Source organism: Thamnophis sirtalis, unplaced genomic scaffold (genome assembly GCF_051295495.1).
Source record: "Thamnophis sirtalis isolate CommonGarterSnake01/CBP01778 unplaced genomic scaffold, rThaSir2_p1.2 scaffold_3, whole genome shotgun sequence".
Taxonomy (NCBI): Eukaryota; Metazoa; Chordata; class Lepidosauria; order Squamata; family Natricidae; genus Thamnophis; species Thamnophis sirtalis.
In genome coordinates, this window is record NW_028261383.1 from 81,331,803 (window position 1) to 81,359,672 (window position 27,870).

The 27,870-nt window shown below is 41.6% G+C and overlaps 1 protein-coding gene across 3 annotated transcripts in view; it reads right to left on the reverse strand.

Annotated features, from left to right (window-relative positions):
* Positions 1-27,870, reverse strand: part of PDLIM7 (PDZ and LIM domain 7) — a 56,200-nt gene that overhangs the window by 18,009 nt on the left and 10,321 nt on the right. For 2 of the 3 annotated variants that reach the window (XM_014060688.2, XM_014060689.2), the window contains exons 3-5: positions 9,232-9,383; positions 5,604-5,634; positions 3,098-3,270 (exon numbers count right to left, since the gene is read on the reverse strand). In XM_014060688.2, the coding sequence (XP_013916163.2) occupies positions 3,098-3,270; positions 5,604-5,634; positions 9,232-9,383 (356 nt within the window). Of the gene's footprint in view, positions 1-947; positions 969-3,097; positions 3,271-5,603; positions 5,635-9,231; positions 9,384-27,870 lie in introns of all 3 variants that reach the window. The other variant, XM_087709325.1, reaches the window with a different exon arrangement.

Here is a 27,870-nt window from a genome sequence, read left to right on the forward strand (position 1 = left end):
GCTGTGAGCGGTAAATTTAAAATTAAAGTGAAAACCTTACCCTAACCCCCCAAACCTAACCCTAAACCTAACCCTTAACCTAACGCTAAACCTAACGCTAACCCTTAACCTAACGCTAAACCTAACCCTAACGCTTAACGTAACCCTAAACCTAACCCTTACCTTTATGTGAATCGGCTTGCTTTAATTTAATTTTAATTTCAATTTCAATTTTTTTTTCCGTCGCGCTGCTGATGACGTCAGGTACGCGCTTTCGTCGAGCGCGCTTTTGTCTACCGCAGTTTTGACGGGTCACGGAGCAAGAACATTTACATCTCTGCTGCTCATAGGGGAGCAGTTAATGTCCCCGGAGATATCTGCAGCTTCACTGGGGAGGAGAGAAGCCACAAGCTCCCTGCCAAATTTAGCACCAATTCCTCACCCTTATCTAGGTCAGGCAGTCACAGTTATAGATGAAGGAAGACTAGGAAGAGCTGCACCAGACTGTTGTTCCAGCCCCAGGCAGAAGCCACCAGAATCCTCTTTCAGAAATAAAATCTTTTTGGCAACCTTGACCTTAGGGTAACTTCCGTGGCTTCTTGCCATATAAAGAGGTCTTATCTCCTCCACTTATTTCCAAGAAAATGGGACTTCAAAGGGGTTCCAGTATGGCCCAAATGGATTTGGTCAAGAAAGTACAAATACATTTTGCTTTTCTTGTTTAGGTAAAAGCAGCTCTTCCCGTCTAAGCCTGTTGCGGTTTTTGAAACTTTCTGTCATCATCGTCGTTCGTCCCCCAATCAAAACAAACTTAAGATTTCTTTAAGAAAAGATAATTTCCCACTCCTGTCACAACCAGGCCCTCCCAAAAGTGGAGTGAGATGGGAAATGAGAAACCCGAAATGGAAAACATCATGCAAATTAGAAAAGAAAAGAAAAAAAGGCTACAGAGAAGACCAAAAGCTTACTGACTTGTCGGGATTCTGTGCCTGCAGGAGAGAAAAAGAGGGAAAGAGAAAAAAGACAGGAAAGGAGACAGATTAGAATCAAAGGCAGAGAAAACAATGCTCCCCCATTTCTATTTTGGGTAAGAGACAGGTGGCCTTCAATCTGAGAGAATCCACAAGGGAGTCAAAACAGCAGAATGGCAGGCACAACCAGAGGACTGAAGCCCAGCCCCTTTTTAACATGCACTGCAGGCAGGTAAAAAGGAGCAAGGCTGTGATCACACAGTCACACCCACCATTTTGATATCATTCACATTCACATCCCTTCCATCCCTGGATCCCCCCTACTTTTGTTATCTCTAGCATGACACCCCTCTTAATCAGGAATATCAGGAAACTGAAACCTCAGTGTATTTGGAGGGCACCAATTTGAGAAAGAGTACATTAAATCATGACAGGTGTAATCACCAATCATCACAGGTTGCGATAATGCTGGCTAAGGATGTTGTGTGGTGCGATCCCAAGCAAAATCTAGGACGAGAGTCTCCCGTCCAAAGAAGAAAATGCTTACTTTGTAAAAACTCTCATCTCCAAACAAGTTAAGAACAATCCTCCATAGTTATATTTACATGCAAGTGACATAAAGTTTATAGTGGCCCTTTGCTACAAAACTACAAAGAAAGATCTGAGTGTGAGTCTTCACAACTCCTTTTGCACTATAAATTGTTGCACAGAAAGCTATTCCTTGCTAAGGAAATGAAGTCATACTGAAACAACTAAGAATATACAGCACTGATATATAAGTCTAGGTTCTATTTCTATTGCTATTTTCACTATCCACTAGTAGCATTTATTAGCTTAAATAAATAAAGAACCAGCTAGAATGCACCAAGTTAGAGGAGCTCAACTAAAGCATCATTATTTTCAGCAACATCTGAACAAAAACTGCCAACAACTTGCATGCAGTTAAGCACTTAGGGCTGTCTTCCACACATGAGCAGCTCATCCTGGCAGAAAAAGCAGGCCAATGTTGCTGATTCCAAACATATTCTTTTCCCCTTTTCTTTTTTGAAGCTTATTAATTTTACTGAATTAATCCCCATCCATCCGGCATCCTTTCCACCAGTTGTACCCTGGCTTCGTTTTTCTGCATTAACTGAACAGCTTTTTTCTCTAGTCTCGTGATCCTGCTCTGGTCAAAATTTGCAAAGCTAACGAGAAGAACCTAAAATCTCCACAGAAGGAAAAGTGGGGTGGAGGAAGGTAATAGCTCAAAAGATTTTTAAAAAAAAATCTTTAGAACCTCACTTCTCCCATATGATAGATAAGATAGAACTACTAGTTTAATGTTGGGACAACGAGATGCCGCAACATGTAAATCTTGTATTTTATATGCATTTCCTTTGTAAGGTGTATTTTTCATTTTAGCACTTTTCTTAGAAATCTCAGTTTAAAAGAATGATATTTTTGTTCTTCTTCATCTCAAGTCTGTTTCTTGGTGTCTTCTCTGAAATGTGCAGCTTTAGGCTGAATAGCATTATACTTCAGATCTGTATTTCTCTGAGCCTTTCTTTCAGATCAAAAAATATTTACCCTGTAACCAGGGAGTGTGTGAGCGTGGAGAATTTCAAAGACATCCAGAAAGTACATTTACTCTATTTTATAAAAATAGAATATGTAACTCCTAAGCAGACAATAATGAATGTGTAGATGAGCTGACTTGATGTAATATGCTATCATTACAATCAAACTATCGGATGTAAGAATGATTTAGGATTGGTTGGTAAAAAGAATTATAGGTACAATAGAACATTTTCCCTGGGACATCACATTATATTTCCAACTTCATCTATTGGGTTGACCAGAACACATAAGAAGTTTTAAAAAGTGAGATGTTATCTGAATTAACATCACTAAATTTGGGTATGGTTTTACTCAGAAATTGCAATATCTTTTCCAGCCACAAGAGGCCACTGCAACACCAGAGGTTTACATTTTTCAATGGGGAGGAGGGACATTCTTACCAATCCGGTGCCCCTCAGTGGAAAGCCACACATGCACAAGTTTACATGCACAGGTGTACAGAGGAGGGCCGATGTGCAGAGTTTCACAGTCGCATTACTACCCCCACCCCCATCCCATCCCAGGTGGCCAGAAGCACAGCAACATACCCATTGTGCTGTGTGGTGCAGACGGATGCAGGGGGAACATACCGCACGGGTTTCGTCACCCGCCCGGGCTCAGAGTTTGGAGCAGGGTTAACTCCAAAGGGCCGCGCTGTCTTGTTGAGGGCAGAACTGGGAGTGAAGTTGTATTTGGGGGGCTGAGAAGAAGGGAGTGCATCCTAGACAAAAGACAAAACAACAATGCCCAAGCTGGCATGGCAGGCAGCATGCAAGAGCACCCCATAATCAGGCAGAGCCAGAGGCCACAGTGTCCCATATGGAAGCCAGGCCATTCAGGACTCTTCTTTGAGCACCAAGGCAATAAATACAAGCTGGCAGAGGGCAGCTGTAACGTAAGCCAGTGGTCCATCTCTGTTTCTATCTCTATCTGTCTACTCCTAAACAGGCACTGCCTTGCTCAGCAAATCTCTTCAAGGGACAGGAAGGGCCCCTCTACGGCTGCCCAGAGGTGTGCAAGGTAATCAATTGCCTTCCATCCAAACAGCAGAAACCAGACACGGGCACATGCTGAAGTTTTAAGGAGCAAAAACAAACCATGCGTGTCACTTCATCTACCCTCATCTCATTTCCCTCTTCCACCCATGGACCCAAAAAAATGAATGGGGACCTTCCAGGGCAGCCCTCCCAAGACCTTGGGAAGGCCAGGATCTGATCGTTTGCCTCTCTATTGGGTGAAGCAAATTCCCAATTCAGGAATCAACACGGCTCTGCTTGTAGCTTCAAATTTATATCCCCGTTTGCTTTGAGAATTGCACACAGCTGCACCAGGGCAATGCCCATGTCCAATGTCTGACTTTGGGGAAGTTCTGAAGTGCAATTTAAAAATAAGCTAATGATGAGCAGGAAGCCAGAAATTCAGGAAGGGGGGAAAAAAGGTACTGCAATCTACAGTTCTTTCAATTGCTACCCTGTAGCAGAACATCACATTTATGTAAGGTTAAAACACCAGTTTAATTCTAAGAAAAAGTATAAGGAGAGGAGAATTTTAATTTATTTATTATATACTGGTAGCCCTCAACATACAACCATTCATTTAATGGCCGTTCGAAGTTACAACGGCACTTTAAAAAGTTTTCACACTTACAACTATTGTAGCATCCTCATAGCCATATGATCAGAATTTGGATGCTTGGGAAACTGGCATCTATGACAATTGCACTGTCTTCGAGTCATGTGATCACCATTTCTAACCTCCTCAGTTGGCTTTAGACAAGCAAAATCAATGGGGGAAGGCAGATTTTCTTAATGGTCGAATGATTCATTTAGCAACTGCAGTGATGCGCTTAACAACGGTGGCAAAAGAAGATCTTAAAATAGGGGAAACTCACTTAACAACTGCCTCGCTTTGCAATGGAAATGTTGGACTCAATTGTGTTTGTAAGTTGAGGACTACCTGTATCATATTTAGCAACTGCTCATCTCCCTCTGGGTAGCTTACCAAAATCAGGTGCAAAAAAGGGCGAAAAAAATAAAGCATTTCTATTGATGGCTGAGAAGTTCCAATTGGAATTATTCAGAAACTCAACATGGATGTCCATTTTGGCTAAGAAGGCTAACTGCTTCGAAGCTCTAAGTCCCCTATATCTACTATTCTTTGGGGTATTAAAATAACTATCTGAACAAAGTCTGGCTTGGTTGCAAAATGTTTCATGCCCAGAGCTGTCAAAGTGTGGAATATTTTCCACACTTCTACCCAATTATATATGGACATTTATTATCCTACTTTTGAAATACATTACTGTATTTTTCGGACTATAAGACGCACCAGAGAAGAAGACGCACCATGATTCTGAAGAGGTAATTTTTTTAAAAAGGTTTTTGCACTCTGCAGGCCTCCCAAACCCTCTGCACACCTCGTTCTTTGTGAGAAAACGGGGCATGCAGAGAGTTTGAGGGGACTGCAAAGTGCTCCTGGGGGTTGGGGGGAGCAAAAACGAGCAAAAAATGGCCTGTTTTTCATGAAATCGGGCCCATTTTTTGCAAAACAAAAGGGGCATGCAGAGGCTTTGGGAGACTTATAGAGTGCTCCTGGGGGCTGGGAGGGGCAAAAATGAGCCAAAAACGGCCCGTTCTTCACAAAAATAGGCCTGGTTTTTGCAAAAAAAAGGGGGGCATGCGGAGTGCTCCTGGGGGTTGGGGGAAAGGCAAGACCAGCCCGTTTTTCGCTTGTTTTTGCCCTCTCCAGCCCCCAGGAGCACTTTGCAGGCCACCCAAACCCTTTGAACGTCAATTTTTGTTAAGGGGGCGGGGTTTCGGGAGGTCAAAAATGCTGTATTCAGTGTATAAGACGCACCCAGATTTTCAGCCTCTTTTTTGGGGGGTGGGGGGAAGATGCGTCTTATACTCCGAAAAATACGGTATGTATCTATGTATTGCAGTTTCCTTTGTAACTTCTAGGGGAAGCTCGGTCAGATATCACCTCCAACCTTCTTTCACAGTTTCCCCAACAGAAGTGAGAGACACACAGAGAGAGAAACAGCTGCACACGCACCTTCTGAGGTCTGCCTAGGAGATTCTGGACTCTGGAAGAGGAAAAAAAACGTTGTTAACAGAGAACTGGCCTAAGAAGTTGAATTCAGCTACACAATTTACAATCAAAGGTTTTTTGCAAGTCAGTCCCTCTGCTGCAAGAGAGCTACATAGCTGCAACCATCTGTAACCATGGAGAGCTAAAGCAAATTAGTATAGGCAATCCAGCTCCTTTCACAGAATAAGGCATCTGGAAAGGAAGCTTTGGGAGAGAACAGTCATGAGAATTTATGCAGTTCAATGAGTGCATTTGTGTGGGGTTTTTTTCCCAGACTGTCTGGAAATTCTTTCAGTGAAGAAATAATATTTCTCCTTTGCATTCCAAACTAGTCTCTTTAAAAAAATGATTTCATCAGTTCAGAACACTCTCGTGCAAATATCACCTTCGCATACTCTATGTACTTCCATACTGCCAAAGCAGTAGCAAAGACTCTATAGTCCTCATTTAACGACTGCCTCGGATAGCGACCATTCAGTTACCACAGTGTTGAAAAAGTAACTTTGCAAGCAATCATCATTTATGACCTTCACAGGTCTATAAAGCAAAGTAACACTGTAAGCACATTAGTGGTTTCACTTAGCAACTGCTCTGCTTAACAACCAAGTGACTGGTCCCCCTTTGCTAAACAAGGACTGCCTGTACAGGTTAACCTGCTTTTGCCGACTGAAAATAACAGGGGACAAAAGACGAAAGTAAAATAAATCAGGTAGATGTGCTTCCCTGTGCTTTTGCTTTCTGACAGAATCCCGACAAACAGGATTTTTTAAAAAGTGGACTACACTGGACAGTGACAATTGACTAACACACAAGAAACCATTTTTTAACTTGAATAAAACATAAAAAAATATTATGGATAACTTTCTAATAACACATTCTCCCCTTTCAGATATCTCTCTAACTACTACCCACAACCTAAATACAGTATACATGCTTTACATTAAACAAGTAAGGCTATTGCTAGTATCTAGATTCAAGTCTTTCATCTTATGTTTTTTCATTAATCTCATAACCTTCTTCCTAAAAACAATATTCCAAATGTCTTAATTTGCCCTGCTGTCTAATGTGCAGTCTATTACTGCACACATTTGGTCAGACTTCCATTATGAATATATATTGCCGATTTTGCCATTCCTGCACATTCTCCAATTATGGCCTCCCAATCTGATACCGTCAGCAAAGGCCCCCTTTTCTAATGCTGTGCCAAATTTGTTCTTGCTGCTGTCAGCACATATCTTAGTAAATTGTAACATTTTTGTTTATTTTTTTTTCCTGGGATTGTACCCAATAAAAATGTTTGTGGTTTCAGTTTAAATTTTATTTTTAGGGTTTTTAGAATGTTTTGATGTATTGCTTTCCAATACTTTTGAGTTTTTGGCATAACCACCATATGTGATAAAATGTTCCTTCTTTGTTGTGACATTTCCAACATGGATGTATCCAACTTGAAAATTATTGATGGAGCCATAAACCATCTGTAAAACATTTTAAATCAATTGTCCCTTAAATTATAACATGGAGTAAATTTTATTGTTTTCCCTTTATAGTTATTGCCATTTTTGTATTGCAATTAAGGATTGTTTGAGTTCATGTTATCTTTCTGGGGAAAAAATCCTGTTAGATGTTCTCTTATCAAGAACACCTACGTACTATGGCATAAAGATACAATGCATATTTTATTAATTCTATATTATCTAGATTTTTATGCAGGGGGAAATCACAGCAACAAGCAAATACCGCACCGATTGGTAAGAGAATCAATAAAGCTGTTGCAGAATTAAGATAGCAAACAAATTAATTTTAAGGCCAGGTTTATGTTTAATTCAGAAGATTGTTAAAAGAAATATATAAGTGAAAGCCGTTTTTCTCTTAGGATTATTGGATAAAAATGGGAAAAAATTGAGCTTTGTTGTTATATATGTTGATTGCAGCTAGAATTTTATATATGCAAAAAATAGAAACATGTCAATTTCCGCAATGAAAGAATAGATGGAAAAAGTGATGGAACTGGCATAGATGACAGAATTAACTGTCCTAATTAAGGGGGGAAATGTATCCAATTTTGTCTCTACATGGAGATCGCTTCTGGATTTTGTGCTCAAAACGGGAGGGAGGGAGGTTGACTGGGTTTTGATGCTTACATTAGTTTGTTGTTATAGAATTGGTGCTTACTAATTATTTACTAATTATATAAAAGTAAAAAAGCTGAGATTGTAACTTTACTTTGTATCTTAACTGAAGACAAAAAGATCATTCTTTCTCTCACATCTTTTCCCCCTTTTTTTCCCTCCCCCACTTTCCCTGTTGTCTCAATTTTCACTTGTATTTTATATTAACATAAACTTCTATCAAATTTATGTTATAAAACAGACAGCAGAAAAATTAAACCCTAAAAGTCACCCAACTAAAGACAGCTAAAATGCTTTCCTGAGACCAAAAAGCCTCTTGGGATAGCATTTCATAATTTTGGCATCACATTTAAGAAGTCTATCAGTGATAAGAACAGAATTTCCATTCACTAAGTGAATGTTTGACTGTTAAGGATTTTAGAATTCATAGCAACAGAGTATCCTACTAACTACATTCTATACCATTGCAGCTTTCAAGCTATCCTTATAAGGAAATCCAACAACAAACACTGTTCATCCAAAAATAATTTGGTCAACCCACATTAATTTTGGCTATAACGTTTTCATGATATCTGTTTCACAGGTGTGGAACTGAAATAATAAACAATTAACAAGCAAGGCTGTTTTGGCAGGCATTTTCTCTGCCTCTTAACTTTCAGGAAATACCAACTAGCACCACCTTGCTTGTTAATTGTTTATTATTTTAAATCCACACCTGTTTTCACCTAGGAATCCCTTTTGTGTAGCCTGAAATCAGCTCGGATACTTTGGCTGAAATCCATGTGAAGTCACGCTAGTGCAAGTCAGCCAGTCTAAACCCTTTTCTGCAGGAGAAAATGCACATCTGGAATCAGAGACACAGTGGTTATCCAGGAAACTGTCTACACAGGTTCTACAATATGCTTAACAATTCTGGACACTGAGCTGCCACTTTGTTTGGGCTATCATTGTTATTAATATTAAATTTGTATATTGCTTTATCATTCAGATTCTCAGGGGCTTAAAAGGTAAAATGCAATATATGGACTAATTCAAGCAGCCAAATAGATTTATGTCCTGTTAATCCTAATGAACCTTTATTTCAGGAACAACTGGAGTCCTAGTTTAAAAATCCAGGTGCTCTGATCTAAAACTTTCTACACCGCTTATTACTTTGGTTTAAGTTTTTAAACAGGGAATGTGACGGTTGGGAAGCCCTATGGGGGGAAAATAGAACATGCAGTTTACATTTCCTATCAGTTTGGTGTGACTCAGGATCCTTTACCTTCAGGATGTAAAATTCAGGCAGGTGGCTGTTTGTTTTATTAAATACCAAAATGAAAGTTGGCAAGCAACTGCTATCCAAAAGGATTGAGTCTGAATGAAATAAACCTCTGAGTGAAACCAAGTCATCATTATTCCAACATGTACATTATGTTCCTAAAAGGAAAAAAAAAACCAGCACCAGCATAAGAGCTACTTACTTGCTTAAGCTGAGGGAAAGTTTGTCCCCACAGGCACGGATCTTGTTCTGGGCTTCAATGTGGGTCATGGTGCTGGTGCTCTCTCCATCAATGCTGAGCACCCAGTCCCCAACTCCAACCCCTGCCTGGGCTGCCTTGCCCCCGGGGGTGAGCTGCGAGGAAAGAAAAAGTTATTCCCAACAGGAAGAGATCATTAATGGAACCTATGACAAAAATCCTTCCAATGCTAATAAACAAAGGAGAAATGGGAGCGGTCACAACTCTTGTTTTTCTCTATGCCCTTATACTTTTTTGCTGAATAAACTTATTTATTCCCAAAGAACTTTCTTAAAAGATAATAGTGCGTGGAAGCAGTGTGATACCAGGGGTGGGCTGCAGGGGTTCATGAGAACCTCTAGCTAAGATTCTGTGCAGTTCAGAGAACCCCCAAATCCCATTCCTGGCTGGCCCCTCTCCTCCCAGCAGTCCCCACCCAGTCTGTTTTGAATGCAGGTAAGCGTAGGGTGTGTGTGGAGGATCAGGGAGGATGAAAAACGCGCCTACCGGAAGTTCAGGAAGGGCCTCCGTAGCCTGGAGAGACTGTTTTCGCCCTCCTAGAGGCTCAAGGAAAGCCTTCAGAGCCCGGGGAGGGCAAACCACCACCCCCATGCCGTGGTGCAGGAGGCCAACTACACCATGCCCACCATGGCCACACTCACCCAGCAACTGGGCAGAGAACCCCTTATACTGCACTGGGAAGACCACATGTGGAATACTATGTTCTGGTCACCACGATACAAAAAAGATGTTGAGACTCTAGAAAGAGTACAGAGAAGAGCAACAAAGATGGGGACTGGTGGCTAAACCACATAATGAACGGTTGTGGAAACTGGGAATGTCTAGTCTAGAGGTCTCCAAACTACGGCCTGCAGGCTACAGCCGGTCCTTCAGAAGGCTCCTTCCAGCCCACCCGCCTCCTCCCATGTGCTCTACTCTGATCTTTTCCAAAAACCACAGGGAGAGAAAGCAGGTGGCAGAGTTCCAAGAAACACCCCCAAAATGGCTTCCAAAACTGACAGCAGGGCTGTATTCACCACTGTCTGGAAAGAAACGTGGGGTTCCCTGTATAACAGAAGAGGGTAGTATCACATTGAGCAAAATAAAACACATTTATTCAATTAAATTTCATTCACTCATTTATAAAATTGATTCCCCTTCACAACAACTGAATGTCTGCAAGATACCCAATGTGGACCTCGGGCTGAAAAGTTTGGAGACCCCTAGTCTAGTCTAATGAAGGGAAGGTGCAGGATGTCATGATAGCAGTCTTCTAGTATTTGAAGGTCTATCACAGGTAAGAAAGGGGGTCAACCTATTTTCCAAAGGTATAAGTAGAGGTGCAGGTATAGGATCACCTCCTTGAGCAGGGGGTTGGATTAGAAAACCTCCAAAGTTCCTTCCAACTTTGTTATTCTGTAAATTTAAATATTACAGTACTGCCAGTACCAGACTGAGCTATCTCTAGGAGAAATAAGTGTAAGTGGACTAAAAGTATCCTCTGTCATGTTTCCTTTATTATGGAGGAATGGTCTTGCCTAGCATTTTTTTTCTTTCACTAAAAAAAAACCAATGAAAACATACACACAAACAACACAGTCCTCATAGCTAGTCTCATTCTGCTCAGGGCATTGAAATAAAAACAGTTTCAGACATGGAATCGGATAAATCCTTTGATGTCTTTGAGGCTCCAGGCAGCTCAGAAAGCAATCTCTCTCTTTTTTCATTAAAATCTTCCTACCACAATATCCTAAGCTGCAAAGGGTGCTAAGATTGCCTTCCTGCCTACAGCTTATTCAAGAGGGTGTTGGTCTATCCTGCCTAATCATAATAAATACAGAATAAGTTTCCTTTTCTTTCGGCACTCCATTCTTTGATATCGGAGTATGTTCCAGACTAAAACCTTTTTTGGCCAAATGTGCAAATATGCAGCTTCGTTTCCAAGAGACTTAGCAAAGGATAACAAACATCTTACCACTTTATTTTCCTCTATTCTTTCTTTGTCTCCCTTTTGCCCCTTTCTTTGATTTTAGAAAGTATTTTTAACTGGATCTGAAGCTAAATTGTACAGTGGTGAGTCTGTGGCAAGCTTCTACTACCGGTATGTTACCCTGGCGTGCCTAATGGGACAGTGAAAAGCAAGTTGGCTTTGTCCACAAGGATAGGAGAGCTCTAACTATCATACTTACTAGCACTCCTAAGAAACAAAAAATATTCTGGGCCTTAGGCCAGGATTAAAAGAGAAAGGGAGGTTCCAGCATTACAGTAATGTGTGTAACTGGCCTACCTTAAAAGGGAGTTGTACTCATGGTTTCATCACATTAGTTTTTGTAGAATTTTTCAGGGAAGATTTACAAAAGGGTTATCAAGCCGACTTTTATAAAAACCAAAAAAAATGCAAGTCAATATAAGCAGCATAGAGATGGATTAAAAATGAATCTGTACAAGATGAGAGCTGAAAGAGGCAAGCTGGGTTCGCCAGTCTGCTACCACTGTAACATCTGTACAGACGTAGAGATTTTCGGTAGGTGCTAAATTTTTAATTCCTGCATCGTAAGCTGAAACCTGCAGAAATGCCTTCAATGACTGGTGGCAACCCCAGCAGGTTCTCCATCATCCTTTGCAGCAGGCAGGTTATCTAGCAGAGCCATTGCAAAATTTAAAAAATAATAATTGAGCAACCAATGTACAGTGCTTGAGCCATAAAGCACATTCTTCGGAAGACCTCAAGGCCTGCGGGAGAGTTTAGACTTGCTGATGAATGCAGCGGATCAGACAGAACAACCTCAGCAGAGCTGTGCCAGCTGCTGATCCAAAGTGCACTCCTTAAGCCCTTTAAATTGGAGCATGCCAATTGTCAGCCAAGTGGCAGAGATGGTGCACCTGCTGTTATTTGTGACATTCAGCTATTAAAGCCAGGTAAGTCAGAAAGCCTTTGCCATGTAGTAACACGCACAAAATATTTGGCTTCATATTCCCTCTGCTTCTATTTGCATCATTCCCAAATTTAGCGCCTATGTGCTCACATACACAAATGGTCCTTTGAGGACATCCCAATTAAGACTACCTGAACGAGCTGACAAAACTCCTCATCTTCTGAACACTGGAATATGGGAACCTAATTTCACAAAGGATACTGATTTTTTTTTTTAAAAAAAGCCATTGGTTCATTAAAGATTAATTGAAAACAGAAGGAGGAAGAAATAAAAATATCTTTCATTTTCAGACCAGACTGTCCTTGGCTCCCTCCTCTTTGCTCTCTTTCTGCCTTGATTAGATGTATTTCCACATTACCTTCTTAGAAACAACAATCACAACTATCTATACACCTAAGTCACACAATTTGAAATGTGGCCTTCACACGATGCTCAATTTTGCTTGCAGGATCGGCAGTCTAAACCTCTAACAGAAGAATAAAATATCTTTCCACTTTCCCTGCAAGATTGGAATCCTCTGTGGAAATCTGGAAGCTCAAATGAAAGACTTTCAAAATTAGAGCTGGCTTGGTTGCTGGCTTGTTTGCTTGTTTATTTTTCCTTCCTGGTCAAAACGTCTTGAATTAAAAAAGCAGAAATAAAGCACGTGCACCTGCCTATTGTAATAAGTAAACATTTCGGGTGATTGCGGAATGTCCGTTTACAAAAGTTGTTTTAAAATTTGAAAATTTGCAGGAAAACCCCAGCAACCCTGTACCAACAACTGCAGTTTTCTAAAGCCAACAGTTATGATCATGTTGAGAGCACCTAAAGTATGCTACATCCACCCTAAATGATCACACAAGGAATTGGAATAGCTTTCCCTCTACTTTCTGAGTACTGCCACAGACTCTTCAATTAGGCAAAAGGCACGCTTCTGACCACAGCTGATGTGGCAATTCCTGAAAGCACAATAACATTCTCCTACTCTTATTGCCACAGGTCCCTCCTCCAATACTGTGCACAACAACTGATAGACCAGGGCATCTGATAGTTGCATCTGACATGACTTGATCTAAATATTACATCTTGTGGGAATGAATCCCACCGTTCAGTGTTCTATCCAGATCTGCACAAACAGAGCTGCGTGTTCCAAGGAGGCGAAATCACAGGCATTAGGTCTTCAGCACAGTTTTTGTGTACTGCAGGCACATTGCAGGATGGGATGTGTGAGTTTGCTTTGGGAGTGGGGGAGGTTCATGTTCATATGAGTTTAAAAGGCAGAATAATGGATTAATTTGAGTGGACTGGAAGAAATGAAATATTTGTTTATGAAACAGTTGGCAAATTAAAACTGGGGATACAAGAGGAATGAGGGTTTGTGTTTGTTTGTGTGTTTTGTGTGTGTGTGTATATTATTCTACTTGCACTTTCCACCCAGGTGTTTGAAAAAATCACTGGCCTTTATTTTATCCATATTTTCTTCTGTTTAATATGATATTTGTGACTGGCCTCACACTCCCATCACTGTTGTTTTATGACTCTCTTAACATTCATAAAGTCTTAAAATTTGAGATAAGCCACACACCTTCAGAATGACCCTTTTTCATGACAAATTTGGATTTTATTTTTATCTTTTTGCAAAAAGGAATCACGCAAAGTTGCATCCCCAAGATAGTTTTAAAATAGAGCTATTGGTAGCCTACAGAGAAGGTCTAAAGATGATTGCAGTTGTGCAAGTGGCAAAATTCTGCCGTTTGGCCATCATTTAAATCCAGATTGCAAGTCTGTACTGCATGGTGGTATCTGTGAATCTAGGGAAGCAAGCTAGAACCAAAGTTCTTGCTGCACTAAGTATTTCAAGTATTATGATGCAATAGGTTTCTAAATGGGCCAACCTCCACAGTTTAAGCAGAAAAAAATGTAATGCCTTATTGAGAAAGAAAAGGGGGAGAGGAATGGGGAAGATAAGCAGCATTTAATGACTAATGACGAAGACTGTTGGTAGGAATGAGAACTAACTAACTGAGAACTAACCTTTGAGTAACCTCCATTCTCCCTGACAATAGGACAATTGTGGATTAGCTACTACACAGGAAATTTCAGAAAAGTATCAATCTAGGTTCAAATGTTTACAGCAAATATTTTAATTTGCTTCACAGAGCAGAGGGACTGGTAGGGAAATGGGTTTTTTTCCCCACTTAGAAACAATCATAACCTGGTATTTCTAAAACTTCAAGCCAAGAACGTAAAAGACTATAATTTATATAACTGGAAATCATCTGAGGAGAATCAAAGGCAACTATTGATAAGATATTCAGAAAACTGCAGAAGACACTACAATTTCTAGTTTTATTTTTATAGTTTAGTTTGGATAACATTTCTCTGTATGCTCAAAAGCATTTTATTTTTCAGACAACACCAAGGAGGCTGGGAATATATTTTAATTTTCTGACATGTAATTAAACGTGTATTTGTTTGATTTATAAGGTCTTGAAAGGGTGACTCTACTCTGTAGGGCTAATAATAGGTCTTTCTAGGAGTTTTGTTTTCTATTGTTTTAAAACAAACATCTTCATTCAAAGTTCAAAGATGCTTAACAGATATCTTTGAAGGGGAAATTCACACTTGGGTTAATCTGGATAACCTGGTTGGTATGCAGATCTAACTGCCTCCTACTTTATGTTGGCTGACATTCTCTTTTTAAAAATTTCTAAGATAGCTTCAGTCTCTCTAGTTAGGTAACAGCCATCTCCTCAGAGAAGGTGATTTAGAATTGCATTTTTTTTCCAAGCTTCTATTTTCTACCGAAGTTGAGGGATATCAGATTGTCCTCAACACTTGTGTTTTCTAATCCCATCTTTATTATTTTATAAGTAACTCAAGGAGAAAGACATATGTAGAGATGGGAAGGTCAGGGGGGAAAAAACAGGAATATGTGGGGCGGGGGTTCTGTCCCCTCCCCAAATTTTCGCGGTTTTTTTTTTCCAGGCCTTCCCATCTCTACACATATGTAATACTTCTTCCTCTTCCTATTATTCCCACAACCACCCTATGAAGTGAGAGAGAGAGTGATTGGTCCAAAGTCACTAAGCCACCTTTCATGCCTAAGGCTGGACTAGAACTCACAGTCTCCTGGTTCTTAGTCAGCGCCTTCACTATTACACCAACCAGGCTCTGTGATGTACACATTTCCCTCAAGGAAGCTGACCCAAATTACCGTGGGTATTGTATGGAATATATTGTAGGAACTCCTGAGTATTGCTATTTGTGAGCAACTCTCAGTCATGAAAACTGACTTTTTTTATCTTTTAAGGCACCAGTTTCCCTTCCAAATGCTCTCCAGATTGTCAGACACCAATAAGTCCCAGGCAACATGGCCAACAACCATACTGGCTAGGAATTATGGAAATAAATCTTAACATACTGTATATGGAGGGAACAAGGTTGTTCAGGTGTGGTGCACGCTAACTTTTTCCAGTGCTGGAACTTATAGTTTCCTGCCAACACCTCACACTAATATACACACATCTTTAAAAATATAAAAGGCATGTCTTCTGTTAATGGAACTGAAATGGGGGAAAACTGAATAGTTTTGAAGGTTATTTTTGGATTGGTACGCACGATCATATATCATCTGGACATATCCTAGAGAATACAATCACCATGTGGTTTGCCTATCTTCTTCAAACTGGAAAATCATAATCTCAGTAAAACAGATTTATAAAGGCCACTTGTCCGTTGCTTAATCCTCGCACCGGCCTAAAGGAGAAATTTCAGAGAGTTGAACTGGGGAAGGACCAGCATTCCTCATTCCTCTTTCCAATCTCCAGAACTGAATACTAAAATGATGTCAGAACATTAATTCTAATTTACATTGATAATCTAATCACCATTTTAATCAGTTCATCCAGAGCTGCCGAAGAGAAATTGCCCATATGCACCCCAATCATATGCTTTCTCATAAAACCATGTTGAATAAAACTAACATGGGAACAGTATCAGACTTCCAGTTAGAAATAACTCTTTTGTAATCACGTTTTCTTCCTCATGGGCCAATTCAGACATGCGGTGAGTTGACTAACTGCATAAGTACTTCTTTGTGTCCTCCTGTCTTACCCAAATTCCATTCTATACCCTACAAAGAAAGTTCTCACACATACACAACTAATGTGCATATCCATCTTTGTAAAAGTACAAAAGACAATTTGGGGGAACCCACTGAACTGTTCTTCCAGCCTGACTCATTCAGAAAAGGAGGGGTTGATGGACTCCAGCACCTTCAGACCATCACCAGACTTCAAGGGGAGAACAGGGCACTGGAGTGAATCAACACCTTTCTGGTAACACAATCCATGTGGTCACACTCATGCTTTCTCAGAGCTACCAAGCCACAAGAATTCCTAAAGCTTTTACATCTGCTCTGTGAAACGGAAGGGGGCTGCAATCAGCCCACCTCTCCACAGGGCTCACCTCTCCCAGCAACTAATTTATCTCCCTCTGTCAGCAAACAGAGACATTAGCTCATCAGCAGCAATGCAATACCTACCCTGGGGGCAGGGAACCATTAACTCAAAGCCTTCTTGCTACAGGGGCCCCAAGCAGCAGCCAAAGCAGAGGAAAGCAGAACTGCTCTTGTGCCATTTTGCTAGGTCTGAGACAGTCCCCAGTGCGATATATAACAGGGAGAAGCAGGAAGCCTAGCTGGAGAACATAGATACAGTCATCTGCAAAGACTGTAAGAAAACAGTTTCATATGGAAACTCCTTGTTTCCAATGTCTATAGCAAAGGTGGGGAACGATGGCCCCCTTTATGACTTGTAGACTTCAACTCCCAGAATTCCTGAGCCAGCTGGCTCAGGAATTCTAGGATTTGAAATCCACAAGTCATAAAAGGGTTGTCATTCCCTACCCCTGGTCTATAGCAAGGGGGCTTTGTCTGGAAATCACTTAGTTTCCCAAGATGGCCCTGGAATCAGTATGACCTTTTAAGTGTTGAGGCCCGCCTCCCTGACCCCAATAAAAATGGAAAGGTGTACATCAGCTTGCGCACAAAAGTTACTCATACTCTTCCTTCTTCCACAGGCTTCCATGAGTAAGCAAAAGGGTCCCCCAGAAGCCTTTAAAGCAGGACTGGGTGGATCATCTAGAAGCAGAATACATGATGTGCATTTGGGGAGGGGGTTGCTTTATTCATATTAGTACTGAGAGTGTCCACTGCTGGATGGATTGAAAGGAATGCAAAGGTCCCCTCTCCTGGGGTTCAAAGGTATAATTACGACTTGCTTATCCACAAGCTAGTAACAGTTCCTGCATTCGGCTTAGGCTACAGCAATAGAGATTATAGGAAAAGAGATAATATGTGATAATATGCATACAAATGGAGTCCACCATGAGTTTCCTCACAGGATATTCCCCAATCTCCTTCGCACAAATGCTGCTACAGCTTTTTCTGGAAGAAGCTTCATTTGCCTTGTATATCCCAGGAAGTTTTCAATGCCATCATCAATATTTCCATGGATACTTACTCTAAAGAGTCAAGCAACCATGTTCCTCAGCAACTCTCCTAAATAGAACTCTATAACTACTATAGCCACCTGGTATGAACGCACAGATAAGGAGTCATATGTTTAGAAAATGTCACCATATCATATTAAATAAACACACGAACCATTGAGCTTCCCATCTCCCTCACATATATATATATATATATTTAAAGTTTGGAGCGGCAGAAAAATAGGACAAAATATGTATTTTAAAGATGCTAGTGAGCCCTGCAGTTTTGGAATGGAGATTTCCTAGTGCTTGGGGAAAAAATTAAGTATTTGTGTATGTCCAGTTCGACATGAACATAAAAGGAGTGAGCGCTTGTTAACAAATCTCTGTGGAAGCCCAGCAGTAAAGTCCTGCTTTCTTGACGCAGATTCAAACTGTCCTTGGGCTTGTAAATATCACACTTAACATCGTGACAACAGATCCCAAGAGACATGCAAGCAATACCGAGGATAGAATGCTCTAGTAGGGCTGGAAAAGTGAGAATGGATAACAAGGTAGAAAGAGATACAAAGGAATTTAGGCCCTGATATTTGCTAGTGCAGTCCTCCTTCAGAGCTAAACTTTTTCTTCAAGTAAACGTCATCCGTTCATATTTTCAGAAAAGGAAAACTACTGCAAGAAATACACACTGCTATAAGTTTCCATAATGTGAGAAGCAAGACCAGAAGAGGCTGTGCCAAACTTTTATGTTCAAAGGGTTACTCCAGCCTTTTCCAAAATAGTACTCTCCAGATACATATGTTTGAACAACAACTCCAGGAGTTTTGAGACAAATTCTAGAAATGTTGGAAAACCAACACAATCCACAGAATGCCGCATCAGGAAAGAATTCTCTATAAAGCCATGTATCGGCAAAGTTAGAAGAAACAATGTCAGGAGTATTAATATTCAGAAAACGTGGTGACTCAAAGAGTAAGGAAGGTGATCTTGATGGAGGCATGTAAGATCTATTGGTAGGGTGATGTGGGGAGACCTCTTTGTCTAGTGTACCTACTGAGGCAGACTCGGAGAGGAGAAAATAGGAGAAAACTGAAATTTATGGGCTTTTGAGGAATGGAGTAATCAAATCAGATGAACTTAACCCTTTTAGATGTGAGCAATATTGGATAAGAAGCATGAAGGGGCATTGCAGGGATGGGTTCCTGCTGGTATTACTACCGTTTTGGTGCCTGAACATTTTTTTCAATGAAGACTGTTCTGCCCATGTGCAGAACAGAAAATAAAGATAGCAGCGCCCAGGATAGAACTGGTACAGTCATGTGTCCAGCTGAGTTAGTACCTATTTGGCTGAACAGGTCCGAATAGGTAAGAACCCACCTCTGGCGCAGTGGCTAGAATGCAGTACTGCAGGCTACTTCTGCTGACTGCCAGCTGCCAGCAATTCGGCAGTTTGATTCTCACCGGCTCAAGGTTGACTCAGCCTTCCATCCTTTCGAGGTGGGTAAAATGAAGACCCAGATTGTTGGGGGCAATATGCTGACTCTGTAAACTGCTTAGAGAGGGCTGTAAAGCACTGTGAAGCGGTATCTAAGTCTAAGTGCTACTGCTATGAGACCACAAACAGTTTCTATAATACTGAGAAGCTCAAGACATAACATAGACCACCCTTTTGGAACCTATCCTTTGGCAAAATGTGCCTAATATGAACATAATACAGTCTTTTTCTAGGCCTTCTGGGAGAAGTCTTCAGTCATAAGATAGTTTAGACATTAAAACAAGGATGAAGAATGCAAATGGCTTCCTAGAAAGGAAGAGAAAACTAGCCTTGAAAAATAATAATACATCCCCAATAGAGTACTGTACAGCATAATACACACAGAAAAAAACCTTTAAAGGACAAGCAGTGCATACAGGCCCACCACCCCTGTGTTAAAGGGCAAAGGAAGAGTCGGGAATGCTCGGAGCAAGAACCAGGAATATCAAAGACCTGAAGCTGGGCAACCAGCGCTTATCAAAAATGCACTAACCTTCCATTTTCTGGCACAGTTGAATTCCCTCCCTCCCCCCCCCCACTTCCTTCCTTCTTTACAGACCAAATAAGTCTACAAACTGCCCACTCTTGGCTGTATACTTAATCAGGCTGGGCAGGAAGTTCAAGGCTCCAGGGTCTGCCCTATGGACAGGCAGTCTATTCCCAGGCATACATCATCGCCGAGGCCCCACAATCTCCACTCCAGGGAAAGCAGGCAGGTCATGTTCTTTCTGTAAGCCAGAACTTCCCTGTTTCCTGCCTGGGTTGAGGTTTCGGTCCTGAAGCCAGCTGCACCTGGCTTTCGGCTTCCTTCCTTCACTCTCCACCCTCTGGCCTTTCCTTTCTGCACTTCACGCTTCTTCATTCCCTGACCTTCCCAAACAGGGGCAACCTTCCCATTGGAGGTCCCATACCTGCTTGCCAACCTTGAAAGAAGAGTCGAGATACTAAAACTGGTCCTCCATTCAAATATCTAGCTCTCCTGTTGATGTTGCGGAGCCGGCTGCTATCCTATTGTTACTAGCGTTTAAGCAGGAAAGGTTAATGTGGTACGTTGCTTTTTAAGAATTGCACATGTGTATTGAAACTCAATTTTACTGCTCTTATTTGGCACTGCTTTCAGGGACTGGTATTTGCATTTTATAGATATAGGCATTCACAAGCATTCCAGGAATATTACTACTGGGGCTTTTTCTAGTTTAACATGTAGGGGTGTGTGTGTGTGTGTGCGCGCGTGCGCACGCGCGCACACACTTGTTGACATGCATCTGGACAAGTAGGCCAGCCTTCCTCAACTGAACAACATCCATCAAGTTCAATCTGGCCCCAAAGTATATATGCATTAATCAAAATGATATAGATGGACAGTTTGGGGAAGAAGAGCCAGGCCCTCAATGAAAACAAGTTTTAAATGACAGCAAGAATATCTGGCAGAAACCTGAAAGGCAGAGGGTGATTCTATTGGCCCTCAGCACCTCAGGAAAGACTTCCATATTCTGCCTCTCACCCTGATCAACAAAACTGACCCTATCGCAGTTACACTTGACTGGCATGACTTAAGCCAGGGGTCACCAACCTTTCAGACCTCAGGGACCACTAAATTCATAATTTTAAATCCTGTGGACCACTAATATAATATGCCTAATGCCCAGCTGGGTGGGTGTGGCTGGGGGGAGGTCATGTGACTGGATGGGTGTGGCCAACTCGATGTCACTCACGTCAAGGGGCCCCTCACCAATCTCTACTCACCCCTCCCCTCCCAGCCAACCCGCTCAGGCTCCTTAGGGCCCCAACAGGAAGTAGTTGTTGGAGCTAAGCAGCCACCACAAGAAAGAGTTGGCAAAATATCTGGCTCAGTTCAAATTGGATCTGACCGAGGAGACGGCTCAGCAGAAACACCTCACTGAGGACTTTGAGCATAGACTTTCCAAGCAGAGAGAAGACTGTGGAAGGGCAGATACCAGCGCCTGGAGGCTCAGCGGGCCGAGATGGTCAGCCAGTTCCAGGCCATGATGCAGTCCCACTGGAACGAGGCCCTTCAGCTCTTTGCCACCAGCGGCACTTCCCTCCTGCCTTTGCCCAAAGCCCCACACCAGGAGGCTGAAGCAGACCCCAAGTCAGAATTTCTCCCCCCTCCCTCCAACCCCTACAAAAAAAACCTGAACAGGGAACTCTCTGCAGCAACACAAACGTTCATTGCATGTATCTGCCCCAGGGACGGTAGTTTGAGAACCCCTGATTTACTGCAATATAAAAAATGCAAATAATTTTTCTGCGAATCAGCAAAGTTTTCTCACGGACCACCAGTGCTCCATGGACCACCAGTTGGTGACCACTGACTTAGGCAGTTCACAGCATCTGGCATGGATTTCTAACCTAGATTTCCAACCCTGGAATAAATTTTCTCTGCTTAATAGAGCCAAACTCTAAATTTGCAACCTTTCCCCGCTACAGTTCTGGTACAATCAAACTTCAACAAGTGTTTTAGGTATCTAACCAGACAGATTTTCAGAAATCTGTCAACGATCCCTTGCTCAGTAAACAGCAGTTCTGCATCCAGTTCCCAAGCTACCAAGACAAATTGGGGAAATGTCCCATATAAGGCTATGTACAGCACCTGGGGGAGGCACCTCTTCCAGCTGGCCAATGAACCTCCTTGGAAAATGCCCACCTTGCTTCAACCTTATTTAACAGCGAGGAGTGTATTTTTATCCTGTTTTCCATTTGACCTCAGCAGTCCTCCCTGGTTTTCAGAACTCAGCTTTGGGACAGCTGAACAAGACGGGGATAAATCATTCCATCTGCTTTTTTCTGTCATCGATCATTCCCTCATTCTTCTGGAAGGGCAGGGGTCTGGCATCTATGCCCCATACAATATCATCCTGCCTGTTGGTTTCGGTAATTCTTCAAATAGCCTTACTCCAGCACATTTTCTCTACTAGGAGAGAGGCACCAGGCACAAGAAAAAGCAGACCATTTGGTATGATGAACAGAGTCAGGAACTTGAGGAATGGAATTCATCCAACTTCTTACTCCTTGGCAAGTTGCGCCAAGCTAGATATATCAGAACAAACATAAAAAAACCTTGGGCTTCTCCATGAGTTGCAAGACTACTCTGACACATTGCTGCAATAAGGAAACCAAAATATTTCATCTACTTGCCCAGTGTGTGACTCACACATCTTTCTACTTGCACACTTAACACTATGCAAACGTTACAAGCTCACAATGACCTAAAGGAAGCAGGCAGCACAGAACAGTCATACATTCCATGAAACCCTCAAAAGTTCTAAGGCATAGGATTTAATGAGCCAATAGGTTCTGCTGTACTGCAACAAGTTAATGTTTATTTAGTATCTACCCTACAGTGCAGAAACCAGACAGATGATAAACTCCATACTCCTGGAAGATAGGTTCTTCCAGCTCTCAAGTCCAGTAGGATTTTCTAACCACATAGACAAAATGAGCTTCCATGTTTCCCCGAAAATAAGACAGGGTCTTATTTTCTTTTGACACCCCTCCCAAAAAAAATAAGCACTTGTCCTTATTTTCGGGGAGGTCTTATTATTTTTGAGAGGCAGGAGGCGGCGAGCGTGATCAACTCATGGTTACTGCTGCGTTGCAATATTTTCTGGGAGGGCTTATTTTAGTGCATGCGCTCAAAAGCCCGATTGGGCTTATTATCCAGAGAGGTCTTATTTTGGGGGAAAACAGGGTAGATGTCTTGATTATTCAGTGTTCTACTATCTCGAATAAAAGAGCATCTCTGGATGTTCTGCAGAAGAGGCCAGCCGAACTGTAGACAAATCTGTCCAACAAATAACTTCTTTCTTAAAAACTAAGAAGCCTCAAAACTTCTTGGTAAGCTAGAAGAATGTGGGATAGACAGCATCACCACTAGATGTATTTGCAACTGGCTGACAAACTATACTATCCTTAATGGTACTACATTTACAACAACAACTAAGGTTCCATCTTAGGTCCAATACTTTTCAATATCTTCATAAATGACTTAGATGAGGGAATAGAACGGGACCTCATCAAATTTGCAGATGATACTAAACTGGCAGGAATAACCAACAGAAATTCGGGATCCAAAAAGATCTTGACAGACTTGAACAATGGGCCCTATCCAACAACATGGAATTTAATGTGAAGAAAATCAAAATCACGTGAAGTATTAGTGCCACTTTATAAAACCTTAGTAAGGCCACACCTGGAATACCACATCCAGTTTTGATCACCACTTTACAAAAAATATGTTGAGACTTTGGAGAAAGTGCAAAGAAGAACAACTAATATGATTAAAGGCCGGGAGACTAAAACATATGAAGAATAGTTGCAGGATTTGGGTTTGGCTAGTCTAGAGAAAAAAAGTGTTGACATGATAGCAGTAGTTCAGTATTGGAGAGGTTGCCACAAAGAGGAAGGGGTCAACTTATTTGCCAAAAACTTCTGTAGGCAGGACAAGAAACAATGGATGGAAACTAATCAAGGACAGAAGCAACCTGGAACTAAGAAGAAATTTTTACAATGAGGCCAATTAACCAGCTTGCCATCAGAAGTTTTAGCTGCTTCATCACTGGTGTTTTTTAAGAAGAGACTGGACCGCCACAGGAGTTGGACTAGAAGACCCCCAAAGTCCCTTCCAACTCTATTATGAATTCTAATTCATAAAATGACTTATTTTCTCTATTTTTCCAGAAAAGAAACTCAGCCCCTTCCTCAGGATTAGGTAACAGCAGAAACTTTAAGAACTTGATACAGGTAAATTAGCTGTTTATGTCAGACTAAAAGAAGTCATATCTATGCAAAACACCTACCTGATGAAGAATATAGAAATCACGCTCCCTCTATATTAGTCAGACATGTGTTTTCTTTTCATCCTTTTAACAGACTTTTGGCTATTTTTTCTATGAATGAATGAATGCACCTGTTCTGCATTTATAGAGGACTCTAAAATAGGTCCTATAGCTGCTGTAGGTGTCTCTACGTCTTCCTGGATAACTGCAGTAGTTAAAGATAGCATTCATGAGAAAAGATCTGATCTGGCAATCAAGATCAGCTGATCTTGTTATAACATCCAGAAAGATATTAGATGACCTATAGCAGTGATGGTAAAGCTTTCTTGGCTCGCGTGCCAAAAGCGGGGAGAGCGCAGGAGGTCATGCGTGGGCGTGCCACACCCATAATGCAATGCGTGACCCCTCCCCCAGCGCACATGCACGCATGACAGGCGTGACCCCCCATTCTTTGCATGCTTTTTTTGCCCTCCCCAGGCTCCAGAGGCTTTAGAAAAGCCTGGGGAGGGTGAAAACAGCCTCCTTTGCCCCCACGGAGGCCCTCCGGAGCGCAAAAAAACCAGCCCTATGGGCAAACTGGAAGTTCAGAAACGGACTTCCGGTTTCCTCGTAGGGCTGGTTTAAGCCCTCCAGAGCCTTCAGGGGCTTTCCAGAGGCTTCCGTGAAGGTTCCAGAGGACGAAAAACGACCCTACAAGCAAACCGGAAACCACTTGGAGCCACCACCCCCCTGGAGTCAGGAACAACTAGCAAATATGTGCAAGGGGAACCTTTACCTTTACCTTAAGCTGTCCAGACTTACCTCGGCAAGATGGGTGGCTTAGAAGTTTAATAATAAATAGTTTTTTTTAAAAAAAAGATACCATGCTCTGAGTATTGTAGTTTGCTTATAAATCAAAGCTAAACGAACACCAAAGCAATAATCTTCTCTTTTAGATTTTTGACAGGTTAAGAGGTTTACATACTAGGCTATAGTTGTCGAAATGTTACAGAATTACCCAAGAAACCTTGTGTATTATAGCGGAAAAGGCTTTTTAAAAACTCATTGTGTATTCCTCTCTACTCCTATCTAAATGCCAGACTTGGGGCTGACTAAACTGCATAACTTTGTCTGAGTTAGAAGTAAAGAACAAGTTAAGAGAACAGACCACCCAGTTCTACTTCCCATCAGACATCAGGTAATTTACATAGAAAGGATGACTTTAGCTAAAATATAATTTAAAACTTAATTTCAATCGAATTGGCCTATACTTGGGAGCCTATACAAAAAGTTAGCCAAAGTGGCCTACATAATACAAATCCACTCCAGAGGTGGGTTCCTACAGGTTTGGACCGGTTTGGTCAAACTGGTAGTAACTTGGCAGCCTGGGTAGCTGGAACCAACAGCGACCCAGGCCTGCCATGCCCCTGAATTGGTTCTCTCGGCAGCGCCATCAGCGACGCCATCTTGTTTTTGCCTTATGCACATGCGCAGAACAATTTTTGTTGCAGTGCACATGCGCGCACAGCATGCATCAAGTGTGCACGACGCATCCTTGAGCGAACCAGCAGTAGCGGCAGCTGGAACCCACCCTTGATCCACTCAAAATATCTGAAACAGAATGCCTGCTGCAATAGCATCTCCCACCATCTCTCACTTCTTTCTCTACTAGATACATCTTATGCCAATGATTTCGGGAAAGAAGCCCTCACACATAGCAGAGTTGGGTGGAGACGCTAAAGAACATAACTGTCTCTTCCAAGAAAGACCCACATTCATCTTTGCACTAAAAAGTTAAGAGAGCTGCTTCTGTTTATGGCTGCATCTCCGCTCAAGATAGCAGCTATGCTGCTGTCTTCACTGAAGTGGCCTTAATTAAGGTACTCTTTCTCGCCCTCGTGACATTAACTAGCTATGCAAGCGAGTGGTTAATGGACATGACAGGGGGAACCGAAAACTAAGGGGAAGAAAGCTCCCCAAGCATAATGCGCTAGTCAAGCTCTGCTCTTCCAGAAAGCCATCTCAGAACAGATGGGCTCTAGAAACCCATTTCAGTCATCCTGGGCCAAGAATTCCTTAGAAGCATGACTCCAAAAAGGGAAAGCAGTTCTCTGGGAACTCACTTCACTTTCAGGCAGTAGTAATTGACTGCCTTCCTAGTTATTTATGGGTAAGTGGTACTAAGAACTGGATCTGGATTATTTGAAAGATAATTATTCCCATATTAAACTTGAACCAACTTTCTGATCTTCAAGGACCATTCTTCAGAGTGCAAAGGGAAAAAAAACATATGAAAAGGCTCAGGACAAGGCTCAGGAGTCAGGAAAGCTAAAACTCATATTCTCCCAAATAAAAAGGATGCTATCTATTAATCAAGCAAGCTGAACATTATATGAACCATATCCTTGGGTTTCATATATTTCCCACCTGCTGTCTATATAATATACAATTTAGCTGTTGCCATTCTGTTTTATTTTACAATACTAAAGGTGCTATTCTCTAGATTTAGACTATAAAAGCTTGTATGTGATCATGTCTATTGAAAACTCTAAATATAGCAATCAGGCATTCCTGCACATGTGACTAAGGGCATGTTCAATATCTCACAAATCTTTTACTAATATTTGAATGGGAGATGCAAGTGCAATACTTATTTGTATTCCACTATTTATTTTCCATGCTAGGCGTTTCTGCATTTTGGGCCCAGGGGGTTTCACGCTGTCCTCTGCCTTATGTTTTAACTCATATCATAGTTGGGGTACTACAGCCATCAAGATCAAGGGTTTTCAAACTGTTTTAGACCCAGAAGCTGGTTAAAGATAATTTTTCCAGCATCTCTAATCAAAAGGTAAAGTTGTAGTGTGCTTTCTTCAGCAGCACATATACTAAAATTTTTAGGATATAGGGACAATTAACATCGCCCTGCACATGGATGAAGGGGCCCAATTTTTTTTTAAAAAAGAGACAAAAGTAAAAAAAAAAATAGTAGCAAGGGAGCATGTTATTTTAGTCTCATAAAACTCCATGTTCCCACATACCCTCCGAGTTTTATCAAACAAAGGTTTTATTGAACTACGACTCCCAAAGTCCTCACTAAGATCACACCAGCTGAGAACTGCAATTCAGTTTTCTTTAGAAAGCAACAAGTTTCACCTCCAGCCTTTGAATATCTCTACCGCCCCTTTCCTCAACCTGGTCCATGAAGTCATAGAGTATTCATCAGCTTGACTGAAAGGCATCTTTAGCATTTTTTTCACCGAAATGCCTTATTAATTTTTAACAGAAACAAGCCCTAGCTTAACCATTCCTGATACTTCATAATCGACATATCTGACCATCTCCTTCCAGAAGCTGCACAAGTTTTCCAGTATTTATTAAGCAAGAAAAGGAAATTAACTTTTTTTAAAAAAAAACAAAGAAGAGGAAAGCATATACTGAAAAATGAACACGTCGTTTTTGGAAGGACAAAAGTAAAATGAGGCAACTCTAGTGGAAATATGTAATAGTGCCAGAATCAGCAATGAATCTTTGCACCATATTCCCTCTGAAGCTTGCCAAAATAGACAATAGTGCTCTGCCAGAGTACAGGTCAGTGGTAGCCATCTGCCTTTGCCCAAGCAGCAGAGGAAGCAAGGGAGGGAGGGAGGGAGGGAGGGATACTGACTATTCTTAGCCACGATGCCTGCTGGCAAATGCAGTGAGCCACAACAGCATAGGAAGGAAAGCTTTCCCAAGGCCTGACCACTAAGGAAGGGCCCACCTCACTTGCAAAAAGGGATGGGCTGCTGTGGCATGCTAGGGCCAAGGAGAGGGGCTGCAATCCTCGTCTGGTATGTTTGTGGGAGGCACTAGCTGGGGTCTCGCCACAGAACGGCTCTAC